Below are 21077 nucleotides of genomic sequence, written 5' to 3' on the forward strand. Positions count from 1 at the left end.
CTGAAACAACTGGGGTGGGGAGAGGCACAGTAGCTTCCAGTGCAATTGTGGGGCATTGGGCATTGAATTTATTAAAATAAAGGGCAGTGGAAGCCTAAGACAATAAGAATATTTTTTAAAAAACCAGTTCATCTAAGTTTCATCTGTTGCATGACAGAGTTAAAGTCATTGAGATTACATTGTTTCCAAATAAACACAAAATGCAAGTTACAGCCCATCAGTGGTCAAGTCTTAACAAGCAAGTGTTGTCAGGTGAACCAGTGGCACATGGTCAGGAAGACCAGCATTCACAGGCAGTAAAATGGGCCTTGTTTACAATGCAATACTATACTATATCTTGATGAAATAGTTCATCATTAAAATTTCAATGCAGAAAAAAATATAATTTTACAATAAATTATTTAATTTAAGATGCATTATTTTTTAATTATATTTTCTGAAATTATGTAAATTTCAAAAATAAAGGGTTAAAGAAAGGAGATTTCCATAAAGTCACTGGGTAATTTTTTTTTAAAGGACGGTAGTGGGGGCAGCTAGGTGGCACAGTGAATATAGTGCTGGGCTGGAGTCAGGAGGACCTGAGTTAAATCCAGCCTCGGATACTTAACACTTAACTAGCTGTGTGACCTTGGGCAAGTCACTTAATCACAATTGCTCTGCTTTCCCTGCTACCAAAAAAAATGAAAAAAAAAGGTAAAAGGGCAGTAGGCTAAATAAATTTGGGAAACTCTGTTCTAGACTCTATCCTTTAAATGATTATGCCCCAATAGAAAAGAAAAAAATATAAATATAAAACATAAAAAATATTAATGAAGGAAACACAAAAATGCCATGGACAATGAAAAATATCTAAAAATCCACCCACTAATAAGCTTCTAGTACAATTGTAATGGCCACACCCACAGCTCTACTCTTCAATTACAAGGATGAGTAAGATATAATCCCTAAATTGACAATATTCAGCTGATATCTTGGGCTTCTTCAGGAAATGAATAAGTCTTTAGGAGATCTGGTGTAGAGAAAAAAATTCAGTGGCAGTGTCAACAAATGGGAAGTGGCATGTAGAATGCATTAAGGACAGAAAAATTTAAAAATCAGATATGGGGATGGTGAGCAGGTTCCTTTGGCCAAAAGAGAATAGAGTAGGAAAGTAAAGATTTCAAAAGGGATAAATCAGTGAAACTCATGATCAGGAATTTGACTGATACTTGATTGGCAGCCACTGAAGGCTTCTAAAAAGAGGGAGATTAAAATGGTGTACATGATGCTGGAAAAACAACAGCACTTTAAAATAACACAGCACATGAAGTTTTACAGTTCGAAATAGTATACCCTCCTAACAACAGTAGGAGATAGGTCCTATTATTATCCCCATTTTACAGATGAGGGAATGGCAGCAGGAAGCGGTTAAATGTCCTGACCAGGGTCACACAACTAATAAATGTCTGACACTGTAATTGATTTCAGATCTTCCTGACTCCAGGCCTAGCACTCTACTCCCCGCACCATCTAGGAATCTCATGTTTATCTGTTTGTCTTTCCAATATACTTCAGATAGAGTGGGATTTGTGAGAATGAATAAGTAACAATCCACAAAATAGTATTCCAAAAAGAAGTAAAATAACCACACTTCTGGGCCTGTAATTCTAGAGACTGCTGAGAGATCTTTCCTGTGTGAGATTGTTCTCCTGATCTGAGCTGAGGCCTTTTTAAAAATTTCAGTTGAAGAACTCCTTTATTCTTATGTATTTCCTATTATACTATAATCTGTAGAGCTCCAATTTATGTGTGCTTTATTGTTTGGATAAATGTATTTATTCATTAAAAAATTAAATAAAAATAACCACACTTTCTTTAAAAAAACACATACATATAAGCATACTTTCTTAAAAATAAAAAATGCATGAATGTGTGAAAACCAATCTCTACCTTGGGAAGTTTCAGAGTTCTTTTGGATATGTTTCTCTTTGTCTTCATGACTGCCATTTCTCCACTGAGTTAAAATTTTTTGAAAAGACCTTGCAGATTCCTCCTCATCAAATGAACCTTGAAGCAGGAGCCCCCCAGTCTGATTTCTTGGGTCAGCCTTTTTAGATGGTATATAATTGACCTAATTCAATTTAAAGTATTAATCAAAGATGTTACACAAAGTTTTATGATTTTAACATCTTAGGTATTATATTATGACCTAATGAAATTAAATCCCATGTTTATTAACTGCCAATTATGAACATTAGACTGAAAATTTCATCAAAACCTGCCTGTTTCTTATACTTTCCAATATTCCCTATAGTTACTCAGTATTGTGAGCATTCAAATCAGAATTTGTGAACGTATGAAAAACTATACTAGATAAGATCAAGCAACAAGATTTGTTGTTCTACATGCAACTTAAAGTCCAGTGACAAAAGTCTAAACAGATTCACCAAATATATATAAAGACTTTGCCTCTGCTTACATATGTACAAGAGAAAAACAAAGGAGAGATGTTGCAATCGTTCAGTGAAGGAAATCACTATAGCGGGTGAAACTGGATAATTCAAGTAAAAAATAATAACAATTCTTTCCTGGTGCCTACATTATTCAAAATGGCTTTCTACAGCAATCAAACATTATGTATTATATATTATTATATCAAATATTGTATCAAAATTATAACAAAAATTCTATAGCTGTCAAATATCAACATTGTCCATGGTAGACAGAGGAACACCCTCTTATTGTGCATAATTTAATTTATTATCCTCAGTTTTCAAGCTCCATAATTATAGTATACTATGTGACTTTAAAAAGTTAATTATTACATATAACTATTAGAATTATACTTTCTCATTATTACAATTAATTGGGGAAACCCATTTTTTTTATCAGAAAAAATCAAGAGATAAATATTAAAACATCAGCCAATACTATGTGGGCCTACATTAAGAGAAGAACACAAGTGCAAGCAACACAATCCAAATCGTTGCTTGTTTATTCCAGGTCTTTGAGCCTTCTACAGTGAAATTCTGTAGCACAGAGAGTCATTTGACTGGTTCATCAATGCAAACACTTTGGATAAAAAACTGTAAATATATAATGAGAATTGGGGCCAAAAATAAATAGTAGGAAGAGAAAGGGCTGTTTTGCATTTGAGAAACTGCATTACCCTTTGAATCATCCTAAACTGTTATCATGAAAGAAAAAAATCACATTTTCACTGCAAAATTTTCCAAGTTCTCTATGCCTGTGAAAATATGATTCAATCACTAAGCATGAAATTATTAAGCACCAGGAATATACTAGGAGAGGACAATCAAAATTTTAAAATATCAGCCTCCTCGGAACATACATTCTTTTAGCGTGACAAGGTGTGTATATGTTTGTGTGTGATAACTTTACTCCTTAAAAAAGAAATGCTAAATTTTAATGCAATAAAATAATTCCAAAATAATCATAGAGATTTAGATGAATGTGAATTATAACACATAACACAAAGTTTGAGCTTGTTTTACTTCCCCTTACCTCAGAGTTACTGATCTGCACAGACAGAGTTTCTGAAGCATTTCCATTTTTATCTATCTCTTTTTTTGAATTCTGTTCCTCTTGAGATTCATCAGGATAAATTTCCTTTAAAAATCGATGGGCAATATTCAACCTGGATAAAACTTGGGATCTTGTCTATAAAAGAAGAGCAACATGTGACTATAAAGTCAAAAGTACACGCATATATGGAGCGTCCAGGTGGCGCAGTGAGTAAGAGCGCCGGCCCCAGCGTCGGGAGACCTGGGATTGGTTCCAGCCTCAGACACTAGGCACCCACACAAAAATAACTGGCCGTGTAACCTTGAGCAAGTTACTTAACCCCAATTGCTTAAAAAAATATGTACACACACATATATATGTATGTATTGCTTTATGACAATATGTTTACTGCTTGATGTTGAGCTTTGTTTTAACATACATGCACAGAAATATGAATTTCAGTTAAATATCTATATACCCCAACCATGAAAGCCCTACTCTGAGACCTCGTCTTAGTATAGATGTAAATCAGACTTTCCAAGGGCCTAAAACCAGTGGCTCACATAGTCTGACAAGTCTTACCACGCTGGAAGGGCTTTGAGTACAAAGTAAACAATGGAGAATATATCTGTCACCCAAGCAACAGCCTATCTCCAGTTATAGCTCCTCACCAGCAAATAACTAGTTGGCCAAATGTAGGTAATGATTTAATTTGGAGCCAGAACAATTCATTAAAGTGTCTGAGTCTATACCCTGGGGTGTGTGTGTGTGCTGACAGGGGTGAGGGAGAAGGCTGAAATCTAAATCAAGAACGGGAGCACACATATAAATCATTTTATTATATCAAGATATTATTTTGTATTAATACATTTAAGGCTAAACCCTGATGTGTGTACGATCTGTGTATCCTACTGAACCCAATTAGTAGCTAGTATTAATTTGCATAAGAGGAAAACATTAGCAAATTTATTCAATTCAAGAATTCAATTCAACAAGACTCAGTGGAAAATATATCAATGCTAATTCTTTCCTCAATTAATAGTGTATGGATGATTATAGGGCTCCAGCAACCAATGATAATAAATACTGTTTTAACTTCCCTGCTATCTATTGACAAATACATGCAAATATTACAAACCTGCATTATTTCACACAACGAAAACAAATTCAATCAACATTTTCATATAGTTATATCATTAATTAAGGCAGAGGTATTGCTTTAAATTAACCTCTTTTCGGGGGTGGAGCCAAGATGGTGGAGTAGAAGCATGACCCTCCCTCGGCTCCGGCTTCCACCCTCCCCAATCCATGAAAAAAGGGGACTCTAAACAAACTTTGGAGCTGCAGAACCCACAAAATGACACAGAGAAGCTAACCTCCCGCTGAGAACAGCCCGGCAGGCCGGCAGGAATCGGCCAGCGCAATGCTCTGGGAGCCGAGCCCAGCACCACATCGAGACTTTAGCCCCAGGGCGGGCCTTACCAGCTGCCAGCCAGAGGGACTCCAGATCAGCAGCAGCTGTGGCCTTTTCAAGATTGATCAATACATAGATGTGAAGGACAAGGTGAGAGGCCAGTGCATTCTGGACTTTGGGACCCAGTAAGTGGAAGTGCGTGGCTTTTACCCCCAGGGCGAGAAACCGCTGAGACGCTGGCACAGCCTGCCAGCTCCATGTGGTGGCTTCAGCTCCTGGCCTGCAGAGTGCAGGGGGACCAAGCACCAGTCTGAGGGGTAATCGCTCTTGCTTTAACCTGCTTGGATCTAGATTGCAGTCTAGGGTGGAGGTCCTGGGGTGTGTGTCCAGCTTGCCAGAGCGTGTGGAGACCTCAGAGAGGCCACCCATCTAATACCTCCAGCAGCTGAGAAAACCCCAGCGTTTGGGACGAAAACTCCCCTGTCTGGTGGCAGAGTCCTACTGTGGCAAAAAGCCTAAAAGTCAAATCATTGAGTGGCAAAATGAGCAGGCAAAGGAAACAAAGCAGACAGAAGATTCCAACATTACACTACTATTTTGGGGATAAGAAGGAGCAAGGCATGGAACAGGAGGAAATCAGTGAAGTCAGAACTCCTGCACCAAAAGCTTCAAAGGAAAATACAAGCTGGTTACAGGCCATAGAGGACCTTAAGAAGCAGATAAGAGAAGTGGAGGAAAAATTGGGAAGAGAAATGAGAACAATGCAAGAAAATTATGAAATGAGAGTCAACAGCCTGACTGAAGAAAATAATACCTTAAAAAACAGACTGACTCAAATGGCAAAGGAGGCTCAGAAAGGCAATGAGGAGAAGAATGCCTTAAAAAGTCGAATTTGCCAGATGGAAAAAGAATCTCAAAAGCTCACTGAGGAGAATCATTGCTTCAGAATTAGATTGGAGCAAATGGAAGCTAATGACTTTATGAGAAATCAAGATGCTGTTAAACAGATCCAAACAAATGAAAGAATAGAAGGCAATGTGAAATATCTCATGGGAAAAACCACTGACCTGGAAAATAGATCCAGGAGAGATAATTTAAAAATTATTGGACTGCCTGAGAGCCATGACCAAAGTAAGAGTCTTGAAAGCATCCTCCAGGAAGTTCTCAAAGAAAACTGCCCTGATGTTTTAGAACGAGAGGGCAAAATAGAGGTTGAAAGAATCCACCGATCACCTCCTGAAAAAGATCCCAAAAAGAAAACTCCTAGGAATATTATAGCCAGGTTCCAGAATTCCCAGATTAAGGAGAGAATATTACAAGCAGCCAGAAAGAAACAATTTGAATATTGTGGAAACACAATCAGGATAACCCAGGATCTGGCAGCTTCTACACTGAGGGATCGAAGGGCCTGGAATGTGATATTCCGGAGGTCAAGGGAGCTGGGATTAAAACCAAGAGTTACCTACCCAGCAAAACTGAGTATCATGTTTCAGGGGAAAATATGGTCATTCAGTGGAATACAGGACTTTCAAGCATTCTTGCTGAAAAAACCAGAGTTGAATAGAAAATTTGACATTCAGATACAAGAAGCAAGAGAAGCATGAGAAGGTAAACAGGGAAAAGAAATCATAAGCCAGTTATCAAAGTTGAAATATTTTTTTTAAAGCAATCGGGGTTGAGTGGCTTGCTCGGGGTTGCACGGCCAGTTGTTGTTTCTGGGTGTAGTGCTGAGTGTCTGGGCCCGGATTTGATCCGGGTTGTCCTGGCACTGGGGCTGGTGCTCTTGCTTGCTGAGCCACCTGGCCAAAGTTGAATTATTAACATTCCTACATGGAAAAACAATAATTGTAACTTATGAAACTTTTCTCAGTAGTTGAAGGGATTAGAAATACATATATTATATATATATATATATATGTCTTTATATGAGGGTATGCGGGCATATGAATACATATGTGAATGTGTGTATATATGTTTACAGGTATACATAGATAAAGGACACGGGACCAATTTAACAGGAAGGGATGATACTTAAAAGGTGAAATTAAGAGGTGAGAGGAATATAATGAGAGGAGATGGGGAGAGACAGAGTGGGGCAACTATCTCATGCAGAAGAGGCAAGGGAAACTGGTTACAATGGAGGGGAAGAATAGGAAGGCAAAAGGGAATGGGTCATCCTTATTCCTATTGAATCTGGCTTGAGGAGGGAGGGAAATACACACTAAATAGGGGATCTCACCCTCCAGGAGAATGGGGGGGGGAAGGGGATGTGAGGGGGGATGATGGAAGGGAGGGCAGGCTGGGGGGGAGGGAAGTTGGAAGCACTCACTTTTGAAAAGGGACAGGATCAAAGTAGAGAATAGAACAAGTGGGATGTGGGATAGGAGGGAGGTAAATATAGTCAGTCTTTTACAATACATCTACTATGTTATTGTTTTGCATTAGCCGCACATGTACAACCTATACTGAAATGCTTGTCTCCCCAGTGGGGGTGGGTGGCAGGGGGGGAAGGGAATGAATCTAGAATTGAAAGTTTTAAAATCAAATATTCAAATATATGTATATATGTGTGTGTGTGTATATATATATACACTATTATTAATACCATCTTACATGTTATTAAGAAAAAAAAAGATATACAGGCACTGAGGCATAGAGATCCACTGGAAAAGTTGAAACGGGTATGGGAGAAAATGTGGGAGAGAGCAGATCGGAGGTGGGGATATCCTGTGGGACTGCTGCTTTGGGGGGATGGGTGGGGGGAAAACGGGGAGAAAATTTGTAACTCAAAATCTGGCAGAAACGAACGATGTAAATCAGAAGTTAATAAAGCGTTTAAAAAAAATAAATTAACCTCTTTTCAAAAAGCTGAATTTCCAATTGTCACGTGAACAGAAGTATAATTCAGGAGCTCCTGATTTTCTTTGGTACTGTCATTAGCCAATTTTTAGCCACAATATATGTAAGTAGTAAAAATTCATTTATTCATTCATTCAATCAATCAACATATTTATTAAGCATCTATTAGGTCCAAAACATTGAAAACAACTCGAAATAATTCAATATAACACAGGAAAAACATCCTCTGGCTATTACTACTTCCTTACAATCTCTCAGAAAATTCAAACTCAGTGGAAAATTTTAATGTAGGAAACTGCCAAGGAATCCTACCTTGGAGTTATTGGCAGCCTGCTTGATAGGATGGTTATGAAAGACATACTAACACCCTGGTAATAGTGCAAGGCCCTGCCTGGCCATAGACAGGACTATTATAGATAGACCACACATGGTATGAAAACATACCACAGGAACTGAAAATAATGTAATCGTATTTTAACTAAGACTAAAACAGCGTAAGAAGAATATGGGCCCAGAAAACAGCTCTACGGGCGCAATAATTACCAGAAGACAACCTACAAGAGATCACCATAGATATTCCGCCTCTCTCTGAAGAAAACAAGGATGATCCTTAAAAAATATTCAAATATTGCCAAGGGTGGCACAGGGTGAAAGCATTGGATGTCATGCCAGAAAACCCAGAGCTTGAAGCCTACCTCAGACACTTAGCTCTTGTGTGACTCTATGCAAGGCATTTAATCTCTCAGGCTCAGTCTCCTCATCAGTAAAATGGAGATAATAATAGTGTCTACCTCATAGGATGGCTGTGAGTATCAAATGTCAAACGCTTTGCAAATTTTAATGTATTATGCAAATTCTGACTCTCAGTAGTAATATTTAGGAAAGAAAGAAAAGGCTGCAAGGCTAAAATGAATGATAAAGATATAGGATAAAGCCTCTAGAACAAAGACCATTTATATTCTATGTGCATTTATGTGATGAGTCTATATTTAATGGGAAAGCATTTAAATAGTATGTGTCTCCACTATGGGAGGGCAGAAGACGACAAAGATGTACCTGACTGACATCTGAAATTCACACACACACACACACACACACACAGATCCAAAAACATACACTCACAAACACACACTCACACACAAACATGTAGAGGCAGCCTCTTTTTGGAGTAGGACAGGTTTTTCTCCTTTTGCTGGTAATTTGTATTTTGGAAATTTAGGTGATAGGGTTTTTTTGTTGTTTTTTCTCACTCTCTGGTTTGGAAATGAGTTAACAAGGTGCTCTTTTCCAAACAATCCTCCCCCTTAAACTTCACACACACGCACACACGCACACACACGCACACACACGCACACACACACACACACACACACCCCACCTCCTCCATGTGATCTCTCTTCCTAAAAGCTTAGCGGCTCCAACACACACATAACCAGCCATGTCCCAGAGCCAGTGAATGTGTCCTTATTGCTCTTCCTCCCTCAACAGTATCTTGACTATGGCCTGCAGCTTCCACCCTTCTGTACCCCACGTTGTGTGTGTGTGTGTATGTGCGTCTTCTCCTTCTCATGAACCTCCCATCAGTTCGTTTCCCTTCTGTATGTGTCTATTCTGCTTCACTGTGGGATGTATGATTTACTGGAAGAAGACACTAATGCTACGTTTCCATTGTAAGGCAATCTGATAAAGTTTGTTCTTAGTTGGATGAGCAATTATCACTTATTTATTTGTCTGTGGGTTAAAATTTCCCCAAAATGATCGATGAGTATTTTAATTCTGAATGCTTAATAAATTATACTTCCGAGACAGATAATGGAACATACCTCCTTTCTCACGGCAGAGTGGAGAAATATCATGAGAGTAGAATATACAACGTCATATACGATATCTTTATCAAATATTTTTGCTTAACTACTTTTCTTATTCATAAAAGGGGATCAGATCTAGAGGAAAGGGTGGGAAATGCTTTGGTATAAAAACAAAATGTATCAGTATACTATATTAAGAAAATTAATTTACATTTGAATGATACAATGAAAGATACAAGAGATTGTAACTTTCACCGCACAAGCCATTATTGCTAAAGCTCAGATATCCCAGGTTCCTGTGAGTCATGGGACATGTCAAAGACCTGTCTATTTTACTTCTTAGATGGCAGGACAACATTACAGGACAAAGCACTGATCTAGCAGTGCCAGGCAGGTTCAGTACCTGATAAGCACTTTCAGGAGAACAAAATGCCATTGCTGGAAACAAGAAGAATGTAGTCGGAGTCCATCTGCCTAAAATGAGGTTCTTAGAACTAAATAAGCAAAACAAGACCTCTAAAGCAGAACTGACACCATATGTTTAAGGGCGCTTCATGGGCATCCTGTACAAAGCATAAATTTATAAACCAAATTTCAGAATAATTAAGAGATATTTATAAAATATATCAGAATTTTGAATAAATCTGGATATCTAACATTTAGAGGCAGGAACTTCTCATATTCTTCCAGGATTCTGTCAAAGAAACAGGAGCTAATGTGTCCTGTGATGGCTTCAGTCACTGTTAAGGTCTGGCAGGAAGCCTAAAATGCCAAACAATTGGGTGCTAGTGATCCTACAGATCACGTTAGCACCCCAGTCAATGCAATGTAGCTGCTCTTAAGAATCTAAGAGATCGGGGTAGCTAGGTGGTGCAGTGAACAGGCCCTGAAGTCAGGAGGTCCTGAGTTCAAATCCAACCTCAGACACTTAACACAAAAACTAGCTGTGTGACCTTGGGCAAGTCACTTAACCCCAAATGCCCTCCAAAAAAAAGCAAAAAACAAAAAAATTTAATTAAAAATAAAGAATCTAAGAGATCGGTGGGTGGCACACAGATGCATGCTGCCCCTAGCCAGAAGTATCGTAATGATAAGACAAGCAGGATTCCATCATGTCTTGGTATAGTAGAACAAATCAAAACTACTAACACTCCATGGGGCAGTAATCCTTCAGTACATACGGCACTGACCACTCAAGCAGGCAAACCCTGTACAAATGAAACAGACTATTCGAAGATGCATATGCTTTAATTATGTGTCAGGGCTACATCATAACAAAACTGGGAAAGGTTTGCCCCAGTTACAGGCAAGGATGCCATCTTGCTTTTTCTCAATGATATGCTTAGTTCTAACCTATACAATGATGCATTGCTAATCACTTGTATTGTAAATCACTGTAATACAGGACAATCATAAGAATGAGTGCCTTCCTTAGCACAAATTAGAACAAATAAAAGCAGAAATCAAAGTTATTTACAGCTGAAGGTACTAAAATAATACATGTAAAACAAACTCCACAAGTGCTACTGAATAACAAAACAGATGGCAAGAATGATGCAGATGTCTGGAATGATTTTGAAAGGGAGATGGACCTACTTTGGATGGAATCCTTGTAGTTCTAGGGGGATATTTTTTGGTGTCACAGAATGAATCCAACTAATAGACCACTTATGCCAAACAAAGATGTGTAAAACACTGGAATTTGCTATAAACATTATGAACAAATGCATTCTTGCAACAATACTCCAGAGGAAAATATAAAAACATTCCAGAAATTACATGCAGCAGTATATGCTGTAGCTGTTGCCACAGTTAAGAGGAAAGGTAATGCTGTGTGGGAATATTCCTACAGAAAGGTGTCAAACCCCACTATAACCAAAGCAGCTTGTCACAATATCAGTGGAAAAACAATGCAACATTACATCATCATCTAACAGCTATGCTCAGTAAAAGCTTGAACACCATCTGTCATTTATTTAAGAAAGCAAAAAAAAAAAAACTACAAAAGGACCTTCAAAACACAGAACTATTTCAGAAATGCCTGAAACCCTTAATCAAAAACTGAAAGTTAAAGTCCAAAGTTTAAGGTCACATGAAATCAAGGCAGCAGAAAGATCAAAATAAACATTTCGACATCAACCCAAGGCTCTAAAATACAAGCTTGAGAAGCAAAGAAATTAGAAGGACAACCCAGACAAGAAGAATGTAAGAAATACATGATCATCTATTGGGGCACAAAACATCACTACAAAAATGTAGGACATATAAAATGTGACAGAAAATTTACACACCTTTAACATAAGGAATGAGCAGTTACGTTAAGAGAGGTAACTGAACCTTGTATTTCTCTTCAAAAGGGGAAGACGAAAAGTCAAAGTAATAATAACAACAATAATAGTGATAGTTATAATGACTAACATTTACATAGTGTTTACTATGTGTCGGTGTGAGAAGAAACTTACAATTATCACCTCATTTGATCTTTACAACAACCCTAGGAGATAAATTGCTACTATTAGGCCCATTTTACAGATAAGGAAACTGAGGCTGACAGAAGTATCACAAAGATAAATCAGATTTTCTTTTTTTTTTTTTTTTAGCAATCAGGGTTAAGTAACTTGCTCAAGGTTATATATAACGGCCAGTTATTTCTGGGTGTGGTGCTGAATGTCTGAGCCTGGATTTGATCCCCAGGTCATCCCAACACTAGAGCCAGTGCTTTTACTCACTTAGCCACCTGGCCTCCCCTAAATCAGATTTTCTTGATTCACTTCCTAGTGGTGTATGATGTAATAGCAGAATACTTCACCAGCTTCCAAGATGAGAACACCAGTGACCCCTTCAAATTATTTATAAGTTTGTATGGTTTACACAAATTATTCCTAGTTTGTATCAATTAAAAAAATCCATGAACACTGAGAAACCAATATGTTGCCTGAGGAACAAAAAAAAAATACAAAAAGACCAAAGTATGTAAAAGAGTGATTCATAATCTATTTAATGATTAGTGAACAAGAAATCTGAAATCTCTGTAACCTTTGTACTATCTTTATTAATTATTGAAGTATTTGACTCATGCATCCAAAACTAAGCCATGCACAGAAAGTTTTTATGATGAGCCCAAACATCGGGAGAACACTGAAGTACTTGATGGCCACGTTCTCTATTTAAGGCTTGCCAGTCAGAAAACATTTGTTAAGTGCTACTCTGTTCAGGTGCTATGCTGAGCACTGTGGACAAAAAGAAAATGAAAAACATGGTGTTTGCATGAAGGAGCTCACATTTAAACATGGGAGCCAAGCTGCAGAAAGAGAGAGAGAGACAGAGACAGAGAAAGAGAAAAAGAGAGACAGAGACAGAGAGACAGAGAGACATAGACAGAGAGAGAGAGACAGAGACAGAGACAAAGAGAGAGAGACAGAGAGACAGAGAGAGAGACAGAGAGAGAGAGAGAGACAGAGACAGAGAGACAGAGACAGAGAGACAGAGACAGAGAGAGAGAGACAGAGAGAGACAGAGAGACAGACAGAGAGAGAGAGAGAGAAGGAGAGAGAGGGAGGAAAGAGGAAATGGAAGGTAATCTCAGAGGAGAGGCATAAGCAGAAGGGAGGACCAAGAAAAAGTTCCTGCAGAAGATGGGATTTAAGCTGAGTTCTGAAGGAAGCCAGGAGGTTAAAATAAAGAGGGAGAATGTTCCAAGTAAGAGAGTGAGTCAGTAAAAAGGTTCAGGGGCAGGAGATGGGATTCAATGTAAGGTACAACAAAAAAGTCAGTGTCATTGTCATATAGGCAAGGGAATGAAATTTAAGAAGATGGGAAAGGTAAGAAAGGGCTGGGTTATAAAGGCATTTAAAAGTCAAACAGGATTTCATAATCAATACAGAACAGGAAGTAACTGAAGCTTACTAAGCTGGGGATGGGGAGGTGATATGGTCTGACTTCACTTTGATAGCTGAATGGAAAATGGATCAGAGCAAAGGGACTTGATGTAGGGATTCAAACCAGCAGGAGAGTGTGATAGCCAAGGCAAGAGGTGATAAGTGTTTGCACAGGTTGGTGACCGTGAGAATGAAAATAAGGGTAAATAGAGGAGATGCATTATGAAGGTAAAAGCTACAAGACCTGGTTACAGACTAGAAATGTGCAAAGAGGAGTCAAGGGTGACAGCAAGGTTGTAAGACACAGGTGACTTAAAAGATAGTGGTGCTCCGGACAGTAAGAGAGAAGTTCTGAAAAGGAGAGGGTTTGGGTGGCAAGCTGATGAGGTCTGTTTTGGATATGCTGAGTGCGAGAAGCCTAAGAGAGATCAGGTTCAAGGTATCCAAACCACACCTGGTGTTGCTGGAAGAGAGCTTACCGTGTTTCCCCGATAATAAGACCTATCCCGAAAATAAGCCCTCCCCTTACTGTGTAAGATTCCTCTAAAATAAGCCCTCCCCCGAAAATAAGCCTTATTGAGATTGCTACTGTAGTGAAGGTGATCCCCTGCACTACATGCTACATTACGGTACCCTCTGTATGCACCGCCACCCCCCCCCGTGAAACGCATGCCACTCTCCAAGCTGCATCCAATCAGAGCTGCAGCAGTGAGCACGTCATCCTGTTCTTCCCCAGTGATTTGCTTGCTGGTACATTTTTTTGTTCACATTTACCTGTTTATTAAAATTGCTGTCAATGTTCATTAAAATAAGCCCTCCCCTGAAAATAAGCCCTCTGGTGTTTTTCTGTCCAAAAACATAATAAGACAGTGTCTTATTATCGGGGAAACACGGTAGGAGAGAGGGGATATCTAGAACCATCTGCATAAAGATGATAATCAGATCGATGAGAGCCAATGGGATAACCAATTGAGATTTCACATTGGGAGAAAAGGGTCACCAAAAGAATAACATGAATAACAATTTATAGAAAATGTGTCGTCATACCTAGTGACAACTTAAGCTCCTTATGGTTCTACCTAACTTTAACTTCTCCTGAATAGAAGTGAATATGGCTTTCACGTTATACAACTTGGTCATACCGAAACACCATATTAAGTACTTGATGTATTTAAATGACATCAGTTGTGCGGCTCTACTGAGAAGAACATTATGCACCTCACGTAGTAGAAACTTTCTTCAACAATATCAAAATATTATTTTTACTCAACAAGAAAAAATCATTAACATATATAGGGACTGAAATCTTTGAGCCTGAATCTGGAAGGTAATTTGAGCCAATGGATGAAAACAATAGTCACAAACACCTTGGTCTTCTCCAGGATAAACAATGGAGCATAAGGCTATTAAGGATGGCTTGGCATCCTGAAGTCAAAGCTTAAAAGGAAGAACACACTTAAAGCAATTAACACCTATGCGATACTAGGCTTAACTCAAACTGTTGCCATAGTAAAACAGACACTGGCAGGTCTAAGAGGTGGTCAAAAGAGTCTAGATTAGAATGACACATTGAGGTTATATATGTTTCTTGGACTAGCAAACAATAAACGAAGGTCTCCAAAAAGCCTTGAGAACTCAAATTACAAATTGGTCTGGCAGCAGCACATTATCCCCTACCAAACTGTGGCCCGTGATCATCATCATCTATAACATTCATCCACGGAAACTTAAAAGCAAGTATTCATAATCACCAAGCTGCCCAAATAAAACATCAGAGCTAGTACATGTACACATACATGAACAGGATGAACTGCCTTATGAAGAAGAGCAGCCTTTGTGAAGCAGGGCTCCATTCTCCTTTCCACCAGTAATACCAACTGCCACTGTCAGGACGGGCAAGCCAGCCTGGCTAACAGCAGGAAGACATCCCAATGGAGCATCAAAAGGAGAATGTGTTCTCAGGAAGGTCAAACGGCCGCCATTCCCAGCCCCCTTCAGACCTAGGCAGTGACCGCTGAGGATCTTGCATCAAACGGTCCCAGAAATAGTCGTTTCACCCAGACCATGACCCTACTTCCAGCTTGGTCTCTGCAGCCATCATTCAGGAGCCACTCTTGTGGAGATGTCACCGGGCAAATATCTACAGGTACTTAAGTTTCCACCTGCCTTCTAGGTAGCCACTGCTGCTGAAGACCCAGAAATGAAAGCTATCTCCCCTAAGCTCTTCTACTATAGTTCAATATCAGAAACAAATATAGTGTCTATCAACAGAAGCAACATAAATGAACATACCTTGTCATCTACTCTACACGTAGCAATACCCTGAGGACCAACATAGCCTTTCCATATGACCGACAGGGGAAACTTCCATCTATTTGATAGGAATGTCTTCTATCAAAATGTGATCCCCTAAAGAGCAGGGACTGTCTTGCTTTTTTTCCCTCTATTGAGATGCCCATGACTTAGTACAATGCTTTGCACACACTAAGTACTTAAATGTTTTTTCATTATCAGCAGCATTAAAAACTACTAAGAGTGGAATGAAAAGGTGAACCACTCATGACATTCACATGAATTCTGCCAACAAAATATCAACAAAGAGCTGAATAGGGAGCTGAATTGTGGAGTCTGGTTTATAGAAAAGGAAAAGTTTATACTTATTGATCAATGCAGATTTTGTGAAGAAGCAATGGAAACTGTGCAATATTAACACTAAAGGCTATAAAAAAATTGGCATCTACAAGACACCTAAAAAAGAAAAGAAAGAATGGCTAATCTTTCAAGACAAAGTCACAGTCATTAACTAACCAATGACTAAAATGTAAACCCCAACCTAACCTTAAGACTGTCAAGTTCACCTTAAAGTTAAGTAAGGACTAAGCTGCACGGGAATCAGGGCATCTGTACAAATGGGACTGCTCTCCATGAACCCTCCCAGGTCAGAGACTGAGACATAACAAATTTAAAAATATTTTACTAGATAGATAAAACTACATCAACTATGGTAAGGGCAACCACCCAGGCATCCCCAAAATGGCTGCTAGTACAGATTCTTAGACCTGCTTTACTAAGAAAGATAGCTGTTTAAGGGGTTGGCAATCTTTTTTTTAATTACATTCACCAGTTCAGGGGAAAAGTCAGCACCCTGAAATTTAGAGAAAATCCAAACAAATAGAAAAAAAATGCACGCAGAGAAATAAAGACCAACAGACAGGGCTTCTAACCATTTGAGAAATTAGCACAGATCCAACTGTCTGACCAAGGCAATACATACATAGTTATCAGAGAGGGAGGCACCAACCTCTGGGTTTTTCAAAACCAAGGGGCTCCTTAACAGCTACCTAGAGTCTCATCTGGGTCAAATCACAAGAACATTCTTCCAATGAGTAGCCCCAAAGCAAAATGCTAACCTCAGAGTATATATACCCTTTTGAGAACCAGAGGGCATCCCGACCCTCATGCTAATTAGAAATTAGCAAAAGTTGTGAGACTTCTCACAAGCAAGCCTCCCCTAAGCAAGCTTCCCTTAATGGATTCCAGGTAAGACCTATTAATGGTCGGGTAAGATCTTATATCCCATTAACATTATGACTACTTGGGCAGCACAGTGGATACATGGCCAGGCCTGGAGTCAGGAAGACTCTTCTGTGTTCAAATCTGACCTAAGACACTAGCTGTATGACCCTGAGTAAGTGTCACTTAACACTCTTTGCCTTAGTTTCATCATCTGTGACATGAGCTAAAGAAGAAAATGGCAAACCACTTGAGTATCTTTCCCAAGAAAACCCCAAATGGGGTCACAAAGACTCTGATACAACTAAACAACAAAAACATCAACTATTCAATCTTCAAACTACATGGAAAGGAAAGCTTCGGAAAGATAGAGACCAAGTGGAAAAAAAAATGAAAAACATGGGAACAGCCTGAGAGACAAAGGAACCTGCTCAGTCACCACCGGACAAGTCATAAAAATGACTGCAGTGAGTCCGCAGAAAATGATCTCAGATTCAGTTACAACAGGCAGTCCCTGTAGCCACTTCCATAACAGTCTCCAGAACAATAAACATGCAGACAAAGAGCAGGACAGTGACTTGTTCTTGGACCTTTTCTATCTGAATTCCATGAAAAAGACGGGAACAAGAGAAAAGTAAAAATATTAATAGGAGTGGTAGCAGTGGAATTGTGGTGATGGTGGTGGTGGTGGTGGTGGTGGTAGTAGTAGTAGTAGTAGTAGTAGTTGTAGTCATAGTCGTAGTAATAGTAGTAATAGTTTCATGACGCCTGAGTAATCTTCCTTTCCTCACATCTCACATTTCCAAGTGTTTTTCAGACATCCTGAACTGGATGTCCAGTAGACACCTCAAACTCAACATATTCAGAAAAAGATTCATTATCTTTTCCTCTGAACCCTTCCCACTCCTACAAATCCGACCTCCCCTATACTGCAGACAGCAACATCCCTGTCCTTAGGCTTCCAGCCTAGGCATCAACCTGGACTCCTCACTATATCTCAGTCCCATATCCAAGTTACTTCGAAGGCCTGCCAGCTTGAGCTTTGTGACATCTCCCCAATATGTCCCCTTCTGCCCTCTGATCCTGCCCCCATCACCTCAAGCCTGGATCACTAAAGTAGCTGCTGGAGGGTCAGCCTGCCTGTAATGTTAATGGGAGTTGAAGATCTTCCATGCCCATTAATAGGCCTCAAGTGGAGCCCAACAAGAGAAGCTTGATTAGGGGAGGCTTATTTTTCAGGAAGACCCATACCTTTTGTTATTTTGTAATTAGGCAGAGGGTCAAGAGGGCTGTGATGCCCTCTGACCCTGAAGAAGGGTACATATATCCTGAGATTAGCATTTTTGCTTTGGGGCTCACTCATTTAAGAGTGTTTGAGTGACTTGGCCAGACTAGACTCTGGGTAGCCGTTAAGGAGCCCCCTGGCTTTGAAAACCCACATGTTGGTGCTTCTCTTTCTGGTAACTGCATGTATAGCTTTGGTCAGACAGCTAGAAGCCCTATCTGTTGATCTGTGTTATTTTCTCTGTATTTATTCTGCTTCTAATTTATTTGTATTTTCTCTGAAGTTCAGGGTGTTGGCATATATACATATATAATATGCATATACACATACATATATATGCATATGTATGTATATACATATATACACATGTATGTGTGCAATTATACACATATATGTGTGTCTATATCTATCTATGTAATTAAAGTAAAATTGTTGACCCCTTTAAAGTTTTCCTGGGTATGCTAGGGTATTTGCTGTTATACTGCCTCAAGTCTATCCCCACTCCAGTCCACACTCCACTGGGCCATGAGGTGATTTTCCTAAATTGCAGGTCTTATCATATCACCCCCCCTTCCACTCAATACACTACAGTGGTTCCCTCTTGCCTCCAGGAGCAAATACAAAATGATCAGTTTGGCATTCAAAGCCTTTAAAACCTAACCCCCTCGTACCTTTCCAGTCTTCTTATATCTTGCTCCCCAAGATTTTTTTTCTCCAATTCTTTTATTATGAAAAGTCATTGGTTTCTACACCCACACAATCCTTCACCAAAGATTAAAGAAGGAACAGCAACTGCCAGAAAGCAGCTTTTCCTAAGAGCACTTCTATATGAGCTCCATTGAAAAAGAGAAGAATAAGATAATTAACAGCAACAGAAAGCAAAAGTTAAAAAAGTGATACAAGCAGTCAAAGCAGTACAAAGGATGAAATAAACAATCCAATCTCAATGAAAAACCTATTCTAGAGGTTTGGGAAGTAATTAAATTAGAAGAAAAGAGAGAATCTCCAAAGAAAAGGATAGGGAAAATCTCTGGTCATCTGTATTGGTGGTTTCCAAACTTTTTTGATTGTAAAACCCTATCAGTAGAAGCACATATTCCCAATATGTGTATATTTACTCATTTTGAAATTAATATGCATGTTACTATTCTAATAATTATCATTACAAAACAAGCAAAAATAGAAGTGAAGGGGCGGCCAGGTAGCACAGCAAGTAAGAGCACCGGCTCCAGTGTTGAGAAGACCTGGAGATCGAATCCCGGGCTCAGACACTTAGCACCCACCCAGAAACACCTGGCCGTGTAACCTTGAGCAAGTTACTTAACCCCAATTGCTTAGGGGTGGCCAGGTGGCTCAGCGAGTAAGAGCACCGGCTCCAGTGTTGAGAAGACCTGGAGATTGAATCCCGGGCTCAGACACTCAGCACCACACCCAGAAATAACTGGCCGTGTAACCTTGAGCAAGTTACTTTACCCCGATTGCTTAAAAATATAAAAAAAAAAAAAGAAGTGAAAAGGGATGGAAAAAAATTAAAATTATATTTGATTTTTTGATTCAGTGGAGAGCCAGTTGAATATATTTAATGAGTAAGGAGGTGAAAGAAGAGAGACAATTGTCAGACCAGTGAATTTGGGAAATCCCTTTGGCAGGAGTCTAGAGGATGGTAGGGAGGTGGAAGAGAATTGAGGCATGAGATCCAATAAGGAAGTTATCACAATAGTCCTGGAAGGGTGAGTGCAGAGAAGGGAACACATTTAAAAGATTCAAAGGTAAAACCAACAAGATTTGGCAATTGACTGAATGCGTGGGTATGAAGTGACTAAAAGCAAGGAGTCAATGATGACACCAAGGTGGTGGTGAGCAATGGAGTAGCTGGAAGGATGTGGTGCCCTCAGAGGGCATCAGGAAGGCTGAAAGGGTGACTGTGGGAGAAGAGAAAAAAAAATATCAGCTGACCAAACCTCAGACTATCCATACCAGTGTATCTTGTTTGATTCTGCCTCACATTCCTTAAAACAAATAGGGTTTAGAAAGCAGGGTGCTTACTCACTGCCCCTACCACAAAACCCATGGTTCAAGGGGTATGCAAGTGATCTGGGAGACAGGGAGTAGGAATGGAATCTTACTGATGGCTCCTGCACAAGTTTGGTGAGTAGCAATTACAGTCAATCCTCAACTTTTGTGGGGGAACATTCCTAGAAAAGGGTGTGAAAGTCAAAACATGAATGTTGATACACTGAACCTATGAAAAACAGGGGGTTAGGTTCCTGAGACCACCCAAAACTGCTCTTTTCCACTAGAAATTGCTGAAAATACCCTTTTCTGAATATAATTCTTTACAATAAAATATTAATTCTAATAATATGCACATTTCCTAACATAATAACCATGAAATAAGCCATAAGATGTTGGAGAGAGGAGAGGTGATGTCAAACAGGAGGGGGAGGGGGATGTCAGAAGAAGGCCAAGGGAAAAAAGAGAAAGGGGCAACACCTGCTACCTCTAATCTCCCTTTCCACGGGGTGGCTGAACTGGCCCCCTGTGAATATGGGGTGAGTCCCAAGTGGTCCAACCTCAGAGCTCCTATGCTGGCTGGCTGGACTAGGTCTGCAGACCTGCTCCTCCACTCAGCGCCAGCACCAGAGGGAGGACAGGGGCAGCCAGAACCTCATCTACCCACAAGCTTGTCCACTGCTCGCTCGCTCTCTCTCCCTCTCCCTCTCTCTCTGTCTCTGTCTCTCTCTCTGTCTCTCTGTCTCTCTCTCTGTCTCTCTCTCTGTCTCTCTCTGTCTCTCTCTCTCTCTCTCTCTCTCTCT

General features: G+C 39.6%; 1 protein-coding gene across 1 annotated transcript in view; it reads right to left on the reverse strand.

Annotated features, from left to right (window-relative positions):
- ZBBX (zinc finger B-box domain containing) overlaps window positions 1-21077 on the reverse strand; it is a 112900-nt gene that overhangs the window by 54859 nt on the left and 36964 nt on the right. The window contains exons 7-8 of the mRNA XM_069083532.1: window positions 3505-3660; window positions 1930-2110 (exon numbers count right to left, since the gene is read on the reverse strand). Coding sequence (XP_068939633.1) covers window positions 1930-2110; window positions 3505-3660 — 337 coding nt within the window. The remainder of the gene's footprint in view (window positions 1-1929; window positions 2111-3504; window positions 3661-21077) is intronic.

The sequence above is a fragment of the Petaurus breviceps genome, unplaced genomic scaffold, assembly GCF_028583685.1.
Source record: "Petaurus breviceps papuanus isolate PSGF00001 unplaced genomic scaffold, PetGlider_PUasm1.0 173, whole genome shotgun sequence".
Lineage (NCBI taxonomy): Eukaryota > Metazoa > Chordata > Mammalia > Diprotodontia > Petauridae > Petaurus > Petaurus breviceps.